Source organism: Capra hircus, unplaced genomic scaffold (assembly GCF_001704415.2).
Source record: "Capra hircus breed San Clemente unplaced genomic scaffold, ASM170441v1, whole genome shotgun sequence".
Lineage (NCBI taxonomy): Eukaryota > Metazoa > Chordata > Mammalia > Artiodactyla > Bovidae > Capra > Capra hircus.
Genome location: NW_017189740.1, coordinates 88927 through 108591, shown reverse-complemented (window position 1 = coordinate 108591; position 19665 = coordinate 88927). Strand labels below are relative to the sequence as shown.

The following is a 19665-nucleotide window of genomic DNA, read 5'->3' as shown; positions in this document are numbered from 1 at the left end:
CTTGGAAGCAGCAGAAGGAGCTCAGGAACCGCCCGGTCAAGGCCCGCACATTCTTCTTTGAAACTGTCCACCTCCCTTCCTCCTCAACTTGAGCCAGATTCCAGACAGAGTACCCCAACCTGAGGGCACTGGTCCCAGGAGCAGCCAGCGCTTCACTTCGGCCTCCAGCCTGCCTTGTGCTTCTGCTTAGCACCCCTGTGGCCTAAGATTCAGTGGGACAGAGAGTCTGGGCCCCAAGCAGCAGGCCTGGGACCTGCCCATGGTAGGCGTCAGCACCTGGTCCCCGAACTGCCCTCAGTTGATGCCAAGAAAAATTTCAAATCTGGCCCAGTACACTCCGGAAGTTGGAAGCCTGCTGTCTCCCTTCTCCACTCAGCCTCCATGGGTGACTGATCCCTTTGGACTGGATCTTGCTTCAGGCCACAGCTCATAAGGTGCCAGCTCATGCATAATACCCGCTTGCTTTCTGCTTGCTGAATGAGGCTGCCCCAACTGCCAGCCCCTGCCCCTGGCATCAGACAGGAGTGTGGTTGAGGGAGAGGAGAGCTGCTTTCCATGGTTCCAGAGTCCTGAGCAGCAACCCATATGGCGCCCAAGGTCTTTGGGTCCCGAAGTTTGGGATCCATCAGGGGTTCTGCATACCTTCCTGCTGCACTTGCAGAGAGCTGACCGATGCCAGGACAAGGGCAGCTATCCAGAGACCCGTGTGCCTGAAAGTGACCCTCAGAAGAGGTTGACTGGTGGTCATAGGGTGTGTGATGGGACACGCAGGATCCTTTACAGTTGAGTGGTAGGAAAGCGGCTGGGAGACCAGACAGGGTTAAGACCCCAGCTTGGACACAGTCTAGTTGTGCAAACCTGAGCACGTCATGAAAGCTCTAGAGGCCCCGTGTCACCTGTCCAGAAGGGAGGCTGAAGCCAGGAGCGCTGTGCTTTCAGGGCTGTCAGTGGAGCCAGGGTCACCATATCCTCCTCCAGGAGCCATGGTCACCAAGAGTGAGGTTGAGGCCAGGTTGGAAGGGATATGGCCTCCCCACCCGAGGAGAAACCATTTTAAAATCCTTGCTAGTCTGTGCCAATTATGCACATATTGTGTGTACCCACAGATAAGTGATTTGCCACAGTACACTTCATTCTTGGTCATTTATGGATGCCTACTAACTAGCATCTGATTTGCTTTCTTTGACGATTTTCACTCGGGTTTTTAACTTGTATCTTGGAGTAATCAAAAGCTCACATAAAAGTGGTAAGAATGGTACCAAGAACCCACCCCCCGCCATATCTGGATCCCCCACTGTGAACATTTCTGGTCATATTCTTCAGGAAGGGGGACACTGATGTGGGAGCAGTTGTGTGACTGTCACCTTCCAGGGGCCACAGCAGGGTCAGGAGATGGGACCGGCTGGACAATGAAAGGACCAGTGGCCCAGGAGGTGTCATTCTCAAACTCTATAAGGAATTAGGGGAGCCGGAACCTGCAACTTAAGCACACGTCCCGGAAGACCTAGATGCCAGAGGGACCTAAGGCCACTTTCAGAAACAATCCCTAGGATTTTCCTGTGGGGAGGGTGTTCACAACCCACTGCAAGAGGTGGTGGCAGCCAAGGTGGCTCTGTGACCCTGTGGCCACAGCCTGGGTCTGAGAGGAGGCCTGGCCTCTGGGAGCAATGGTGTGCAGGCTCCCCACCGCTGCTGCTTGTTGTCCCTGGCAGTCCCTGGCTGCATCGTGGGTGCACCGCGGGTGCTCTGTGTGGCCCCTTGATCTGATCCCCGGGATTGTTGGCTCAGCATGGGACTTTCTGATGACTCAGTCAGTTTCCCACTGAACAGGCCTGAAGATTCCTACCACCAGAACGGGTATCCCGGGTACAAATGCTCACATCAGGCAGCGCCGGGTTTAAGACTGAAACAAAACAAAATGCAAAACCAGGACTTGCCTTATTACTTCTGCCCAGTGAGCTCCTACTCATTCTTTCATTGTTTTCAGAAACACCCGAGCCAAAGGCACCTTCTTGGGAATTGCAGTGCTGTTCTAGGCCCCTGTCTGTCTGCCCGGCACCGGGTCGGGCTTCAACTTTCTGAAAAGCCTTATGGGATAAATGAAAATGTGGCCATAAATGAAAATTTGGGAAGTCGGGATCTGCAGTGGACAAGAGTGAGGAAGGAGGGGGCTGGGAAGGCAGATGACAGCCTCACTCGTGATCTCCCATGACCAGGGGCAAGTGGAGAGGACTTCCCTGTCACTGGACCTGCTCTAGCAGAGGCTGAATGGGTGGCAGGAGTAAGGGTGCAGGGGTGTTCCTGGGGTGGAGAGAGTTCGTTGGGGTGGAAGTGGGCTCTGATGACCCCTGGGTCCCTTTCAACCCTCTTGACTGTCTGTGGGCTCCACTGGAATGAACTGAAGACCACCTTGGTTCCAGGCTGCAGAGACACCTGGAGTGTGTGCTGGGAGGCTCATCAGGGGAGGTGGCCACACGGGATAGCTCTTGTCAGTGGCTCTAGTAAAGGGTCCCGGGCATGTTGATTCTGCCCAGCCCCCTGGCCTCCACAGAGACGTCTCAGAGGGTCCTGCCCAGAAGCCCTTGCTGGTCCTTGAGGCCAAGCCACCTCTGCAATAGCCCAGTTACCCAAAGCAGTTGCTTATATCCAGCCTTCTGAGAGCTTGAAAAGGGGCACAAAAGTGATGGATGGCCAGGTGGCTGTGTCTTTCTGGGGTTTGAACTCCCCATCTCCTGGAGGGAGCTGGCCAACCTCAGACATCTGCCTCCCCAGGCCCTTCTGGTGCTGACGCCAAGAAGTCTAGATTCTGGGGTGTTGAGGGCTGGGATGAGGGGAGGTAAAATTCCAGACTTTCATGCAGAAGTCATTTACCTGTAAAGCACATTTACAAATATTCCCCCCAGTCCATGCATTTTTTTTCCATATTACATTTTCCCCCTCTGCAACCCAAGTCTCCTCCAGCTCTTTTTTCCACGTGGTGCGCTTCCTTCCTGCCACCCCTTGGCTTCCAGGCGTGAGGCCTAGGATGGGAGCATCACGAGCCGGCAAGGCGCTCTGCTCTGCTGCTTGCACAGGGCAAAAAGGCTGGCCAGGGCTCCTGGGAGCTGTGTGCTGCTTAGCCGACTGAGGGGCTTGGACATGACCCAGCTGCTCAGCCATCAATCTGGAAGGCCTCTGAGGGGCCCCTTCCCCCTGAACTGCTGCCGAGAATCTCTGAATCCCAGGAACCCCTGGAGGAAAACAACCTCTCTGCTGACTGTCCTCTCGCCAGCTGCCGGGACTGGGAATCAGGATGTCCTCGTTCCTGAGAGTTGGTCTCGGGAGACTGTCTGACAAAATGGGATGTTTGATCATTCCAGCCCTTTTGGCCTGGGGAATCAGGTCAGCTGACTCAGTGGCGGCTTAAGTTGACCAGGGTCCAAACTTCAATACTCAGCCAAGCTTGTGCATTGAGAAAAGGACCGGATGAGGATGACCAAACAGGGATCCCCAGCCCCCTTCCTGCTCTCTTCCACGTCCTGCCTGGGGCCTCAGCATTGTTTGTCTGGGTGCAGGTCCTCACTAGGGTGCTGGGCCTTTGACCTCCAGGGATGCTGCCAAGGAAGAATGGGAGGCTATGGCCCTGGTTATGAGCTTCACTGAAGCTGGTGCCACCCCCTCATGGCCAGGCGCAGGGGTCTGGGAGTGCTTTGAGACCCAGGCTTCATCCTCAGCCAGACAGGATAAGTGATGGGTCCAGTGACTTTTTCTGACACCATGGGACTTGGACTCTGTGTCTCTTGCTCCTTCCTTTGCACGTGAGTTGGAAGAGACAGCAGGTGTTCCTCTCCTGTGAAGTCACTGTCCTGTCAGCTTCTGTTTCTGCTGCCCCTTCCTTAAGGCTCAGGACTTCTGGGCCACCTGCAGAGGGAAGCTCGCTAAGAAAGCCCCATGGCTAGAGGCAGGGCTCTCCAGCAGGTGGGCTTTGACTACCTCGTTGTCACCCATCCCTTGGGACCCATCATTACCCTGAAGGACCTTGAGAGGGGTCTCTCACAGGCATTCATACACAAGGATGAACCCTCATCTTAAAGCTCAGAGGCATTTGCTTTAAACACAGCCAAAGAGGACCCAGCTGACTCTTCTGGGAGGTGGCTATAAGGCACAGGGACTTTTCTTTGACCCTGTTCCCCAATGCTGGGACCCCTGGAGGCTCTTCTTCATGGAGTACATGGAGTACCAGCCCCACCGATGGGGCCCAGATCCCCCATCAGGAGGGCCAGTCTTCTGGTGTGTTGAGCTGTTTCACAGCCGCAAGGGTCATGCACAGGTGTCCTCCCTACCTCCCTATCTCCCCTTTTCACAGAGGGTGGCGGCCCCCAGGTTGAATTCAGCCTGGAGGTAGGCATGGAGGGACTCTGGCCAGGGGAGCTGACTGGATCCTCAAGCAGTTTGTCATAAGAGGGCCAGAGGGAACAGGTGTGACAGCCGGGGTCCTCCTTGCAGGTTTTGTTTCTCCATGGTTTAGTCACGATACCTTCATCCAATGGTGGGGGAATCAGAGACCCATAAAAATGCTCACAGACAGAGCTTTACTAGAACATTGCCTCAAGTTGGCCCAGCAACCATCCCCTGCACTGGGTGGCCCAAGGCCTCAATGACTTCACCCAGATGCCCCTGTCACATCTGTTTTCGGTCACTGGGCTTGGCTGCATGGGTCACGGTCAGCTATGCCCTATTGCCCTGTCCCACTGCTTTCTCACTCTTGATTTCTGAGCCATACCTAACGTGTCTGCCCGGAGCTGAGCCAAGGACTCTGGTGCCAAGAGACTGCATTGTGTTTGATCCCTGCCAGCCAGAGATGGGGCTCTGCGAAAGGTCCATACACATGCGGAAAGACAGCTGGACCTCCTGTCAGCTTCCTGGCTGCAGAGTGTCCCAACTCCTCTCTGGGAGGAAGGCCTGCCCTCACTCCCCTGCCAGTTGCACACCCACTCATGCTTGCTCATGGTGGCCAGAGTCCAGCACATACACATGCAGAGAAGCCCCGACTCCTGTGCCCTCTGGCTGCAACTCCTGAAGGCAAGGCTGAAGGTGTTTTGTTCTTCTTCCCTCCCAGTTCACCTGGGAGGTCCCTGCCTGGTACCCAGCACCTGCTGCCCAGGGTGGGAGAAGGACAGTCACCCAGCCTGCTGTCAACTTTCACGTGAGCCCTGCCGCCTTGCCCCAACAATGGTGTTCTTCCCATTGTCTGGAAGAAGGCAGCCCATCCTAGATGGGCCAGGGAGCACCGAGGAAGAGTGTGGAAGCAGCCACAGAACAGAGGGACACCAGGGGGACATGAGGACTCCTGTGAGAGGTGCCGCCTGGGCTGAAGCTCAAGGCCTTTTGTCAAGGGTAGAGACACAGAAGCCTGCTTGGGAGAGTGGGTGGGCACAACATGGGGAATCAGGTAGGTTGGTGATTGCAGAAAACTTTCTCCCAGTTAGTTTTCTCATCTTGGAGGCAGAGCGTGTGCCTGTGGGGTGACAGGGTGACCCCTCCTCCTGCTGTTTCTCTCTCCATCTCTGTCTCCTCATATATCAGCCAAGCACTGGTGTCCTTGTCTGCCAGCTCTCCCAGGTCCCTCCCTGCCGCTAGTGTGCCTTCACCAGCTCCTCTGCCTCAGCTCTGACCCCACTCGCTGATGGCCTCAGATGCCTCCCGGCTCACTGTGGCTGGGACCACAGGCTCTGCACACCCCATCACTGGCTCTTCACTTTTCTCTATCCAGTCAAGGCCAGAAGCTCTTTTCCTGGGAGGTTGCCAAGAGGCCTTGCAAGGCTGCGGCAGCTGGGAGGAAGGTGCGGGGCAGCTACCCGCATCAGAGAGAGCCTTTCTCAGCCAGCCCTGCCAGGGACACTGCCCCAGCCTGCCCCAAGAGACAAGTGCAGGTGAATGGAAGAGGGAGGGAGAAGGAAGTAAAGGGCACAGAGGGTGGCCTGACTTGCTCAGGAGGACTTGTATTTGGTCCAGAGCTGCCCTGGGACGAGTCCGGATGTAGGGCCTTGGTTGGATTTAGCAAGGGAAAGGGTCCTGCCTAGTGGAGTTGAGAGAGAGGATGGAAGGTGGTAGGGAAGCCACCTATTCCTTTGGTGGCCCACGACAGGTGCTTAGGCAGAGTGATGTGACACTTCCCAAGAAATGAGAAGCCATCTCCCTATCAAGGTAGATTCAGGGCTGTCGTCCTGAAAAGGTGCACAGTGAGGACACCTACTAGCATCCAGATACCAAGCCATGGCATGGGACAGAGCTGGCACCAAATTACAGGGAGGGGCACATCATCTGGCTTGGGGGTGTCCTGCCACAGGTTTGGTGGCTCAGCACCACTTCACAGATGAGGCTCAGAGAGTGGGACTCATGGGCCAGGAGAGCCTAGAAGAGTTTGGAAGAAGCCCAAGTGCCCAGAGGAGGAAGACTGGAAGGCCTGATCAGGCGGGGATTCTCCTGCCTTTTGAAGGTGGCTGGAGGTAGAGGCTTTGGGTGATGTGGCATCCATCTTGTCTTGTTCTTCACCTTCTGCATGGGGTAAATGGGGAGGTGCATGAGTCTGCAGTTAGAACAGTTTTTCTCTTTCCATGTCTTCTTGAATTCAGGTGCAAGCCCTAGCCATGAGAGACCTGGGTGTGTTGGACATGGAAAGGGTAGAGGCTGGGGCTGCAGGGCGTTGGCTGCCCATCTTGGAGAGGATGCTGGGGTCTGGGGCTTGGAGTCAGTCATGAGGCTGAGAGGCCAGGCAGGCACCATGTGCATGGCTGATCCAAGTTCAAGGTCTCTTCTGTGCAGCAAGAACCATACTGGTGCCTGGCCACCTGGACCCCAGGCTCTGTGATGTCATACCTGGGGTCAGCAGGGCTACTGTGCAGCCACAGCTGGGTGCTTAGGTTCTAGCTGGGTCCACCACCCTCTGAAAGTGTTGGAGTGTGGCCTGGAGCCATTTGCCCAACCTCCCCCAGCTGAGTTTTCTCATAGTGAAGCAGGAGGATGGCATACTTACTGCAGGCGGGTTGCCCTGGTGTCAGAGCCTGTGTCTGCAAAGTGTGCTCCTTCTGTCCTACTGTGTCCTTGTGGTTTTGAGCTTCTAGGAGTATGTCTCCTGCCATGTGCATGTCTGACCTGTCTGAGAACTCAACCCACAATGCAGACAGGGGCAGCTTTGCAGGATGGGGTGTGGAAGATGATCATACACAGAGGAGTAAAATGTTTTTGTATACATCCTTTAGATGTTTCTTTTCCTGTGCATTTTTATGTAAATATAGTTTAAGGAAATGAACACATCCTACAGATATTGTTTTAAAAGCTGCCTTTCACTTAATAATATATAGAAACCAATATACATGAAAGTTTGTTAAATATTGCATATATCAACATCATTTGTAATGGTTGCCTACTATTTGCTTGAATGGTAGATCATATGCTTAAAGACAACTATTGGGAACTTATATTATCACCAAATTTTCACCATCATGTTCAACACTGAGATGACACCCTCTTGTATACTGAGTTCTACTTATGCACTTGTCTCCTTAGGAGAGGTTGCTATGAAGGGAACAGCTGGATCAATGACCTTGCCCTCTCTGAGGTTCTCAGTACACAAGGAGACTTGTCCTCCAAAATGATGCCCTGATTGATCCGCCAGCCAACCTGGTTTGAGAGCCTTCCAGGAAAGAGCCCTCTTGAGTGGTCCACACCCCATCCTGCAAAGCTGCCCCTGTCTGCAGTGTGGGTTGAGTTCTGAGATGGGTCAGACTAAGGGAGGGGATGGTAGGTCTAAGAGGAGAACTGGGTCAGAAGACTGGTGGTGATATTGTGTAAATCAGGAGCATGGCCCCCGCCAACCTCTAGTCCAGTGGCATAAATGGGGGCAGGGGGTGGCAGGAGGGGACTGACCTGGCAGGGCCAGCTTCCAGGGATGCTGAGGCGTATGGTCCACTTGGAGCACAGTGTTGACATTGAAGTGGGAAGAGTGACTGGGTCAGGGGAGTTTTGCCCAAGTCTTAGAGATGGTAGGGAACCAGAGGAAGCTGAGTGAGAAGCGAGGGCTGATGTGGGCCGAGAAGAATCAGGGGGCAGTGTGTGCTGCCAGAAGGAAGCACAGATGGCAGCTGGTAGTGACTGTGGCCTGTGAACTGTAGGTGTGAGGGGAGTGGTAAAGTGGAGGGAGAAGCTAACTCACTGGGACACGGATTCAGACCTCAGGTGTGCATCCATCTGGCTGGGACTCATCCGTCCTGGTCTTTGCCTGATGAGGTAGGACAAGAAACTGTGAAGATGGAGTCTGGAGCAGGACCCACCCAGCTCCACTCCCTTGTCGTGGGCTCTTGTGAGTGCCCCTGCCACTTTGGCCTGGGAGTCCCCTGTGGCCCCTCTGCCTGTATCATTGGGCATGTGCCTGCACCTGCCCTGATTTGGGAAGTAAGTGGCTTGTTTGGTTCTGATTTGACAGAAAACTTCTAGGCAGCATGACCAAGACACTTATCAAGGGGAAACTGATGAGTTTCCAACCAAGTAGTGGGAGGTCCTGAGCTGAGGCCCAGAAGAGGTAAGGGCCCACCCCCCCCCCAAGGCCTGTCAGTCAGTCACCAGCCTGAGACCAAGATCTCAGATGGCTAAATGGGCTGCTCCTGGGGCTGCTGGGATGGGTCAGTGGGCAGTGTGGTCCTAGGATCACCTCCGGAGTGAGCTGTGATGTGGCAGCCTTAGTGCAGGGCTAGGCACGCAGGGCTCCCACTCGCAATGATGAGGTGCCATTCCTGGCACGCGGCAGGCTCAAGCCTCCTTGGCTGCTCAGTCAGTGCAGTTTATGGGAAATCCAGCCCTTGCTGACATGGCAAATTTGGTTTGCTCTTGGCGCCCTGCCCTGCCCTGCCCATGTTACTGTGCCCCTGACCTTCGTGAAAACATGTCCTGGACTTGCCAGCTAGCAGCATGGCCCAACTGCTCAGGCCCTGGCCCTGCAGGGGCCCAGAAGATGGCGGGCCTCTAAAAGGGAGACCCTTGTGCCTAGGGCTGTGTGGGCAGAGCCAGGGGCTCTGCTTCCTGTCACAGCCACTCACCGAAGCCTCCTGCCCCGCTCCTGAGGCCCAAGGGACAGACTGTGGTGGATCAGTGCTTTGACTCAAGCCATCTTCAGTCAGTTCCATCCTGGAGAGCTGGCTTCCCTTCTCCAGCCCCTCCTGGACCTGGGAGGCCTCAGAGACTACCATGGCCTAGCCCTCACAGGCCACAGAAGGGCAGCACTTGCCTCAGGGGCAGAAAGGCAACAATGAGGCTAGAAGACAAAGTGAGGAAGAGAAATCAGAGCACAGAACACCTCACCTGGTGCCCAAGGGCTTGCCCATTGGATACAGAGCCTACCCTCGAGCCACACAGGGCTGACACCTCCAGGCCATGCTGACTAAGGACAGGCTAAGAGTCACTATGATCACTGTGCTAGGTTGTGCTGGGCAGTTGCAAGAATATTGGTGTCTTCTGTCCTCACAGCAGTCCTGAAAGATAGACTTTTTTTTTTAATTCCCATTTTATAAATGAGGACACTGAGGCAAGTCAGAGGGAGAGGTTAGATGACCCCTTCAAGGTCTGTCAGATGGCCACTAAGGAGTGAGAGAGACAGCCCAACCCCAAAGAGACTGTCCCCCAGCCTCTATCCTTCCCCCATCCCTCTTCCTGGATCCATCCCCCCAACATACAGGCCATGCGTTCCCCAAGGTGAGTGGCCCTGGGCAGATGTAGGATGTGCTGCCCAGAGGGGCCCTTTGGCCAGACTTCACCAGCTCTGGCTTCCCCATGCCCAGAGGACAGTCTGGAAGGTCTCAGTGTGCCAAGGACCTTATGGTGATAAGCCATTATAAATACAAGAAGTAACAAACCGTTTGCTTGCCTTTGCCCCCAGGAGCCCTGTTGAATCTACTGAGAAAGGACGTTCAGAGTGAACGCCATGAACATCTCAGCTCTTGGAGGAAGCAGCAAAGGTGAGGTCTGGGTGCCTCCTGGGCCTGGACTTGGCCACAAGGTAGCAGAGTGAGAGCAGTTTATGGGGAGGGCTGCAAGCAGGCCTCAGGGCCCTGGGGTGGGGCGCCCCTGCTGAGGCTGTCTGGCCTTGCCACCACCAGGGAAGCCTCTCACAGCAGGCGAGGAAGAGCGCAATACTGTCCTCAAGCAGATGAAGGTTCGCACCACGCTGAAGGGGGACAAGAGCTGGATCACCAAACAGGATGAATCGGAGGGCCACACCCTGTAAGTCTGGGAGGCTGGGAGGGCTGGCAGCAACAGGTTGGGTATGGGATGGCACTCCATGGGTTACGTTAAACCAGTCCCAGGGTGGGAAGAGCCCACTGCCAGAGTGTGCAATGTGGACACGGGCCAGAGAAGGAGAAGGTGCGATGGGAATGGTGGGCCAAGTTCCTGAGGTACGTGTAGCAGTCCTCTTTTGTGTTCCTTCTCTTCTCAGTGAGCTGCCCTCCGGCTGGACTCGTGCCACCTCGCCTTCATCAGCTGGGGAGGTCCCGAAGGCCAGGTGAGAGGTGCTTCCCAGATGGCAGGTGGGTGGGCCCGCACTGCAGTCTTCGGGGGACAGGGAGGCCTTTGAACTCCACTGGAAGGACGGCTTTTCCACTTCCTGGGGAAAGGAGCACAGGAATGACTGGATGCAGGTCCCCTGGGGCCAGCTGCCCCTCCAGCTACACCTCCGTGACTTCGGCTGTGAACTGAGACCAAAATTGTCACTGAACACCCCCAAAGGGGTGCAGACAGTGTCTCTGAGATCCTCTGGGGTCTTCAAGAGTCACATATGACTCCGTTGTATAGGTAATCAGAGTGCCAGGGCAGACTCAAACGCTTGCTCCAACTGTCTCCAAGTTCAAGATGGCATGTTTTGACAGCTGGCTCTCCTCTCTGTTTCAAGGACTTTTGCATAGAGGTGTTCAGGGCGGTTCTGAAGTGTCAGCACATCCTGCCCAGATCAGGAGGAACTACTCCTAAGAAGTAGGGGGTTAGCATTACGGGATAGAGAATTAGGGTTAGGGTTGAGGTTGGCAGGGGTTGGGGGCGCTAAATTCAGCCTTGATCCTTGTTCCAAAGAGCCAGCAGTTGGCAGTTGAGGACAGTGGCCACAGCTGGAAGGGTGGGGTCCAAGTTCAGTGGTAGCCCAATGGGCTGCCTCTGGTCATGGTGGCCTTGCCCAGAATCTCTCAATGACTCAGCACCTGTCACCTACCAGGTCCTGTACTGGGCACAGAGGACACAACCCTTTCCTCAGGGAACTGACATCCTAGCAGGGTAAATGGGCCTGACCCAAGTAGAGAGATGAGCTTAAAAGATAGAATAGTTGGCAAGGGCCTGAGCATAGGTCAAAGATAATCTACTCATTGTGGAGTATGTTTACTTTGGGGGTGCAGTTCTCAGCCTGGGCTTTGGTTTGGTAGTATGTTTGGAAAACACATGTGATAAGTGACATTTTTTGCTCTGCTCCCAGCCCAAGTAAGTTGTGGGGATGGAGGGCAGTACCTGTGCCACCTGCCCATGTAGGTCCCTTTAAAGGGGTGGTCTTAAGACCATCCCACGCTACTCCAGCCTAATCTTCCCTGCCCACATCCCTCACCCGACTCCTCTGAGTGCTCCCTGCCACCAAGGTGGGGAGTGAAGGCATCCCACTGGAGCTGGAGGAGGGAGGCTGGAGCAGAATGGGAAGTAAAGGATAGCTGGCCTCACTGGCTCCTGGTTGGGCTCCACCCCTTGGGCCCTCATGAGTCTTCTTGGAGAGTACTGGGCAGAGTGGGGCATCAGATCAGGTTAGGGGTTCTACCTAACATGGCTTCAGCCCACAGCCTCTGACCATAGAGCCTCCAGCCTGAGCTGGGTCAGCTCTGAGGGTAGAGGTAGGGAGTGTTGTCATCCATCTCAGAAGAACACCTGCTCAGGGGAACACTGGGGCCCAGCAGAACAGGGAGAAACACGACTTTGGATGGGATACCTCTGTGTTCATGCCCAGCCATGGAACATACCTTCCTGGGCACCAGCTGTGAGCCAGGGCCCAGAAGAATCAGCCTTTCCTGGGGAGCATGAGGGAGACAGGCAGACCAGGACAGGCATCCTGGCTAGGGATGCAGATGTGGCTCGCTGTCTTGAGAAGCAACCGGCACCTCTTGCTCCCCTTGTTCTGACCACACTGGGACACCCACCAGCCCACCCCTTTTACTGTCATCGGGCAGCCTGGGCCCACCCATGAGACTTCAGTTTACATCCTACCTTCTTTTCCCTCAGCAGGCCCCTGACCACGAGGGCTCCCACGGGCTATATCATCCGGTAGGTGACCACAGGAGCCTGCCCGCCTCCCCATGCCCACCCACATGGCCCTGGCTTCTCCCAGGGGGCTCACCAGGCTGCTTCTCCCGGACTCTCTTTCAGCGGAGTATTCACCAAGCCTGTGGACAGCTCGTCCCAGCCTCACCAGCACTTCCCCAAGGCCAATGGAGCCCCCAAAAGGTATGTTCACAGGGTGCTGGCCAGTTGTCCAGTGGGAGGTATGGGAGTCCACTGCCTGTTACTGGGGGTGGTAGGTGTTAGGTCTCTTCCTGTGTAAGGAAGGGCCCTGGACCACACGACCAGTGCCCTTGTCCTTGTGCCAGTCATGGCACAGGGTCACCAGGACAGAGTCACAGGGAAGAGGCTGTGCAGAGCCCAGACTTGCTGATCAGCTGTGCTGAGTTGTGTGCTTTGGGCCGCCATCTTCTCAACAGGCTGAACCTGGTGTCAGAAAAGCAGGACCAAGGGGGCTGGGCCTGTCTATGGCAAGAGGGTGGCCCTGCTCAGGGTGGTGCACATGTCCAGGGTATCTGGCAGGGCTTAGAGCAAAGAGGAAAGGGCACCAGCACCCACTTGTCCACCTGCCATGTGCCTGCTGGGCCATGGAGGCAAATGTGGAAGCAAGAGGGGGCCTGCGGGTACACACCTGAAAACTCCTTGTCTCTCTAGCACGGCCAGTCTGGGGAAAGCAGCTCCCACTGGCCCTCCCCGCCCTTCCTCCTCTGGCTACAAGATGACCACAGAGGATTACAAGAAGCTGTGAGTAGGCAATCGCAGACCCAACTTGGTTCCCTCTTTCCAGGGCCCAAACATGGGGCCCGCTGAGGGCAGCTGCCTGCTTGCCTCTGAGCACAATGCAGACTGCTGTCCTGCCACTCTGACCTCCTTGCCAGTTGCCACTGTGGCCTGGACCCCACCAGAGGGTGGCAAGCCCCGGAAAGTTGTACATTGTACACCTCGTACTTCTGATCTCAGGGAAAGCAGGGGCTGTAGGAAGCTTGCAGAAGGAGCTGGTGGGTCTAGAGAAAGCATCTTGGGTCATGGCCCTGACTGTTTTCTGGACTGGGCCAGGGTGGCCTAGCACCTGATGAGTCCAAGAGTGCTGCTGGCCCTGGCAGCCTGTCAGCTATGGGCACTTTGTAACTAAATGTGGGTTGCTTCTTGTATGTCAATCTTTGGGGTCCCCCTTGGAGCTCCCCATGTGGCCCCACACAGGGTCCCCTCCTGTAGACCTAGCAGGGCAGGGTCTGGACAGATGTGGATTGTGCCTGCATTCCCAGGGGCCCAACATCTTGCTTGTCCCCTGTCACCATCATCCACTGACATGGAGCAACTAGGGAATCTCTCTGCAGAAGGGGATGAGGCTTGAACTGGGTCTTGGGGGACAGTAAGGGTGGGAACAGGGAGAGATAGCAAGTCTAGCTTTCCAAGAGGAAGGAGTGGCTTGAACAGAGTCCAGGGGCAGCCAGGCTAACACATGTTGTTGTTCTTATAAGTTAGGAGGCCAAGCTGCAGAGGGCATGACAGAGAATGGTGTGAGGGTGGTCGAGGGAGGAGGGGCCATGACTGGCAGCATCTTCAATCCCCCACCCAGGGCCCCCTACAACATCAGGTGCAGCTCAGCATCAAGAGCTGCTGAAGAGGAGGAGGTACGCTTCTCTTCTGATGAGCAGAAACGGAGGTAACGATGCCTGCTGGGTGTCCCATGGACAGGGCAGGGCCCAAGTCTCCACCGCCTGGGGAGACAGGGATCGTGCATGACATATGGAGCATCTGTCTTGTCTGTTGTCGGAGGGTGGCCGCCAGCAACAGGGAGCATTCCTGGAGTCCCTGAACCACCCACTCAGCGCTGGGCCTGCCTGGGGGCCCCCTCTTAGGAACTTTCTACGAGGGCAGAACCGAGGTAATGAGGAATTTCTCTATTAGTTTGTTCAAAAGGGTCCTGAGCAAATTGGACCAAAGTAGGCAGTGCCTGGTGCCCAGGGACAAGCCACCTGCATATGGCTGGGGAGAGGGCCAGGCTCTAGAGGGGCCTTTGCCCCTTGTCCCAAAGTGAGGGCTGGGTGCTTGGGCACAGCTAGGTCCCAACCTCAGCCTGTTGCCCCCAGTGCCAACATCTGCTGGCCTGTCCTTGACATTGGAAATGCACCGAAGGCCCCCATGCTGAAGGCCCAGCAGACGGGCAATGCTAAGGGCAGAGTCAACAGTAGCAGAGGGAAGAGCTAAGAGCTCCAGGCCAGGCTGCCTGGCATTGATTTCCCACTGTGCAGCCTGCTAAGTGTGGGCTCTCGGGTAGGTCACTAAAGCTTTCTTCTGCTTCCTGAGTAGCTGCCCTGCCTCATCCATTAGCTGCCCCCTCTCTGTGCCACCCCAGGTCCGAGGCTGCCAGCAGTGTGGTGAGGAAGACAGCTCCCCGGGAGCACTCCTACGTCCTGTCAGCGGCCAAGAAGAACGCTGGGTGAGCTGCTCAGCAGGGGACCCAGCAGGGCCACCCACCTGCTCCATACTCTGGGCCAGGTCCTTTCCCCTCAGGGCTCTGCTCTTTCTCTGCCTGTGACAGTGGGTTGACAGGGACCCCACGTGTACTTTCTGGGAACCTGAGAGGTCTGGCTGCTGCCATCAGGGCAGGCAGGGTGCTGGGGATGATGTCACATGTTTGTGGCTTCTGCGAACACATCACCTTTCTGCCTCCTTCAGCAGCTCTGCCCAGGAGACACTGGCCCCGTTCATTGCCAAGAGGTAAGTGTGGGCAAAGGGAGGTGAGCTCTTGCATTCATAGGGGTGGAGTGAGCGGAGAGTGGGTGCAGGGGGGATGGAGTTGCTGTACCTGAGCAGAGGGAGTTGTGCAGAGTTGGCGGCTTCTGTTTGGAAGCCAAGGAAGTCCATGGTTGGCCATGGTGGCACAGAAGACCCTTGCAAGCAATGCTGCATAGGCAGGAGCATGACTCAGAGAACACGGCTGGTGACGAGAAACTTCCATTTGCCAGTGGCCAATAGGACCAGGTCCCTGACGCAAGATGGAGCTGTAGTGTTTCTTGGAAACACTGGGGTTTTGCACTGGGGTTTTGCACACTGGCCTCTGGGGTTTTGCAGCAACAGTAGGTACCAGGGAAGAAAGCAGTTGCTCCTTGGCACTCCTTCCCACCCTACCAGAGGTTGGCTGGACAATGCCTTGGCAGGAGGGATAATTGAGAACCCCTGGCTGACCAGGCCCTTGAAAGTGACCATGACATTGGAGATGGGTCCTAAAGGCTGAACAAGAGCCAGTGGGCCATGATCAGGACATCAGGATGGTGCTGCTGAGTGAGGGGACAGGACATCTTCTGGGAGAGGAGAGTACTTGGGGAGGACAGGGAAAAAAACTTCTGGAAAGCTGAACTTAGGGCTATTCTGTTGGATAGAGAGGGAAGACATCTATGACAAGCTGAGGACTGAAAAACAAGGGGAACTTGGCATGCCAAGTGTTCCAGGCAGAGGGCCCAGCTGTGCAGACTCAGAGGTGGGAAGACCAAAAATGCTGACCAGAATACAGCCAGCATGATCTTAGAGACAAGTTCCCACCAAGAGTCGGTTTGTAGTACTTTGTCATGGCAGCCTCAGGAACCTCATAGAGCCGTCCCAGGCCTCTCTCCCACCTTCTGGTGTCGCTGGCAGGCCTTGCCTTGTAGACACATCACCCCTACCTCTGCCTCCACTGTCACAACACCTTCTCTTCTCTGTGTGTCTGTGTCCAAGTTTCCCTTTTATAAGGACACCAGTTGTTGCATTTAGGGCTCACTCTACCCCAGTATGACCTCACTGTAACTTGATGACAAATTGATTGCAAAGACTATTTCCAAATAAGATCACGTTGCCAGGCTCTAGGCAGACATGAATTTTGTCAGGACACTATTCAACCCCATGTCCTGTCCTTATCCCAAACTGCAGTCACTCAGCCATCAACATGACTGAAAGAAAGCATGTCATTCAGGCCCCAAGTGTATCTGTTTCTCTTCTTTCCCAAAGGGTGGATGAGGATGGGTCTTCTGAGAAAAGCCAGGACCCACCTGCTCTGGCGAGATTCCCTGCTGACTCAAGCAGGTAATCAGTTGCTCACCTCTGCCAATGGCTGGTAACTACCAGCTTATCTCCTTACAGGGCCTCAGAGTCAGTGTCCCCATGTGCCCAGTGACAGGATGGGACACCGAAATCAGTAAGGGCCTGTCTGGCTTGATGTCCTGAGGTTGAAAGGAGCAAAACAGCCTGGTCTTCTGAGACAGAGTGCTTCAGTCTTGTCTGTCTGGTGCTTATCTGTGTCAACTTAACCCTTGCACCACTAAGCACTGTAGTGGCCAACTGTGGGATGTGAGGTGGTCTGCAGCCAGGGTACTCGTCTAAGGCTCTCCTGTAAGTTGATCAAGTTCACCCTGCCAACGCTGTCCTCCGCCTCCTTCTTTGCCAGTGCAGACAGGGGCAGAGCCAAAGTGTCACGGGCCATTTGGGTGGAGCTCATGCTGAGCCCAGGTGGGTGCCAGGAACTGGCTCTGGCTCATGAGCCCATGAGATGGGAGGCTCTGGCAGTGGGGTGACAGGGCAGGGAGTCTGATTGCGGGTGATCTCACTCCAGGCAGCGCTTTGATTTGCCCTGATTTCTGAGCCCTAGAGTGTTGGGCAGATAATGGTGCTCTCTTTTGTCTGCAGGCTAAAGGCAATCAATACCTCTTTGTACTCTGAGCTGAATCACGCTAAGTCCTGTGAGAATGCCACTGCCCCTGGGGCTGTTACGGGTCTTGTAATGCCACTGCATGTCCACACGCCCCTCCTTGACTTGAGCCCCTCAACCATTTGTATGTGACCTTGGTCCTTGGGGCCATCTCTTCTGTGTCAGGAGAGAGATATGATAACCTGCTACAGCCCAGATTGGTGGAGGACAGAGAAAACTGCAGGAGTTCAAGGCCAGTCGCAGGTCACAGCCAGAGCAACAGGAAAATTTAAGAGCTCTTCACGAGGTAGCATTGATGGGATATGAGGGCTTAGTATCCCAGCGTTGCTGGAACAAAGGGTCACAAACTGGTTGACACAAATAGCCAAATGTATTGTCTCCCAGTTCTGCAGGCTGGAAGTTTGAAATCAAAATGTCAGTAGGGTTGATTTCTACTAAGACCTCTCTATTTGGTGTATAAATGGCTGTCTTCTCCCTGAATTTCTTCACAAGGTCTTCCTCAGTGTGTCTGTGTCCTGACCTCCTCTTCTTATAAGGACATTAGTCATATTAGACTATGAGCCACCCTACTCCAATATGACTTCATTTTAATTATATCTGAAACATCCTTATTCCAAATAAGCTCACATTCTGAGGTACTGGGGATTAGGATGTAAATATATAAATTTTGGAGGGGACACAATTTACCAAAAACAAAGCACATTTTTGAAAAGTGAAAGTGAAAATCTCTCAGTCCTGTCTGACTCTTGTGACCCCATGGACTATACAGTTCATGGAATTCTCCAGGTCAGAATACTGGAGTGGATAACCATTCTATTCTCCAGATTCCCCAACCCAGAGATCTCCTTAATTTCTGTTTTGGGAAAAAAAAAAAAAAGCAATTAATGTTGGTTTCACATGCTTTCTTAAAGCACAGAGAAGGAGAACTAAGTCGTGTTATCAATTGACAGGCATTTTAGCATTTATTCCAGAAAACTCCTTTGGATGTTTACTACCTACCACCTGGCTGTCACAGCAAAGTGGCTGTCTGTCTTGGTCGGGCCGCCATAACCAAGTCCCCCACCATAAGTATGTGATAGTGGTTGGTCAGGAAGGCTCTTCCATTAGTGTTTGCAAATCACAAGGTACCTTCACCATGAACTGCTGGCTGGTCCCAGGCAGCCTTCCTGTCTGACGCTACCCCCATGACGCCCTGCAATGACTCAGGGGGTCACCATCAGCCCCCCATGCCCGGCTCCTGCCTGCCTAGTTATCTAGAATTCCAGGTCTGGTTGTATCCCTGAAGGAGCCCAGACCGCTGGGGAACAGGGATTGAACCAAAATAGCTGGTTTGTGGCCAACTAGGAGGGGCACCCCTGTCTCAAGCGCCAAACCCTACAGGGGAACAAAAAGAGTGCCACAGCAGGATGCCCCATCCCACTCTGGACCCCTGACCTGCCTGGGTGCCCCAAAGGCCCCTCAGTACCAAGTGTCCAAATCTGAGCTCCCATCTCCATCATCTCTTCCGTCCCTTTCCCTCCCCACCTCAACAGCCCACCTGTGGCAGTGGCCCTGCCTCCATGCACCATGTGGCCTAGTTTCTTGGGTTCATCTCATTTCCCCACTCTTGATGTGAAGGATAACTCCTGCCCATCTTCCAAAGTGCACATTCTCGGATACCCCCTCTCATTGACACTAGCCTGTGTGAGAGCCCCAGGCCTGGCTGCTGCCCCCATCACAGCACGGCTCAAGCTTTCTTGCCTCTCTGCTTCACCTGATCAGGTAAGTCTGGGCCCCAGCATGCTGCCTGGCAGAGGAACTAAGGAGCCGTCAGTAAGAGCACAGCTTCTGGTACAAGGCAAAACCCTTGCATTGCCCTCTATGGGCTGTGTAGCCTTGAGTAAGCCCCTTTACCTCTCTGTGCCTCAGGGTCCTCATATGTAAAATAGGGAGCAATAGGGAGCAGTGATACCTATCTCCAGAGGCTGTCCAAAAGACCAGATGGGATAATGCGCGTGAGGTCCTTTGTGCAGTGCCTTGGTGCTGGTACGGTTGTGTGCTTCTTGAGCTGCAGAAAAAGACAGTGAAAGAAAGTGAAGTCGCTCAGTCGTGTCCGACTCTTTGCAACCCCATGGACTGTAGCCCGCCAGGCTCCTCTTTCCATGGAATTCTCCAGGCAAGAGTATGGGAGTGGGTTGCCATTTCTGTCTCCAGGGGATCTTCCTGACCCAGGGATTGAACCGGCTCTCCTGCATTGTAGGCAGACCTGTCTGAGCCACCAGGGAAGTCCATCATCAGATGAAAAGGCCAATATTGCCCTCTATTGGTGTCAGAGGGAAATGCCACCATGGGCAGCCGAGAAGGAGCTCCTCTGTCCTCCCTCCCTGAATTCTCTCCCTCTTTTAGCTGGATGAGTCCTTTGGCACAGGCCACTTGCATTCCCACCTGCAGCTGTGGCCTCACTGGATAAGAGCTTCTGGCCTCCAGCAGCTCTCAACCTGGCCAACCACTTCAGATTGAACTAGAGCTGTGGGTGGTTGAGGGTCTGGAGAGGGGTGAGGCTGCTGGCTGCAGAGGAGGAGAGGCTGGAAGGCCCCTGTGTGAAATTGCTGGGGCTTCCCTGAAAGGGTTCCAGAAACTGGGTGGATTAAACAACAGAAATG

The 19665-nt window shown here is 54.7% G+C and overlaps 1 protein-coding gene across 8 annotated transcripts in view; it reads left to right on the top strand.

Moving 5' to 3' along the window:
* The window catches only part of ZNF185 (zinc finger protein 185 (LIM domain)), a 65271-nt gene that overhangs the window by 3057 nt on the left and 42549 nt on the right, over positions 1 to 19665 (top strand). For 3 of the 8 annotated variants that reach the window (XM_018044712.1, XM_018044718.1, XM_018044711.1), the window contains exons 2-11: positions 9911 to 9989; positions 10131 to 10254; positions 10469 to 10534; positions 12280 to 12321; positions 12424 to 12501; positions 12991 to 13080; positions 13916 to 14002; positions 14696 to 14779; positions 15019 to 15060; positions 16327 to 16401. In XM_018044712.1, coding sequence (XP_017900201.1) covers positions 9956 to 9989; positions 10131 to 10254; positions 10469 to 10534; positions 12280 to 12321; positions 12424 to 12501; positions 12991 to 13080; positions 13916 to 14002; positions 14696 to 14779; positions 15019 to 15060; positions 16327 to 16401 — 722 coding nt within the window. In that variant the 5' untranslated portion in view covers positions 9911 to 9955. The remainder of the gene's footprint in view (positions 1 to 9910; positions 9990 to 10130; positions 10255 to 10468; positions 10535 to 12279; positions 12322 to 12423; positions 12502 to 12990; positions 13081 to 13915; positions 14003 to 14695; positions 14780 to 15018; positions 15061 to 16326; positions 16402 to 19665) is intronic. The other 5 variants (XM_018044715.1, XM_018044714.1, XM_018044713.1 and 2 more) reach the window with 5 other exon arrangements.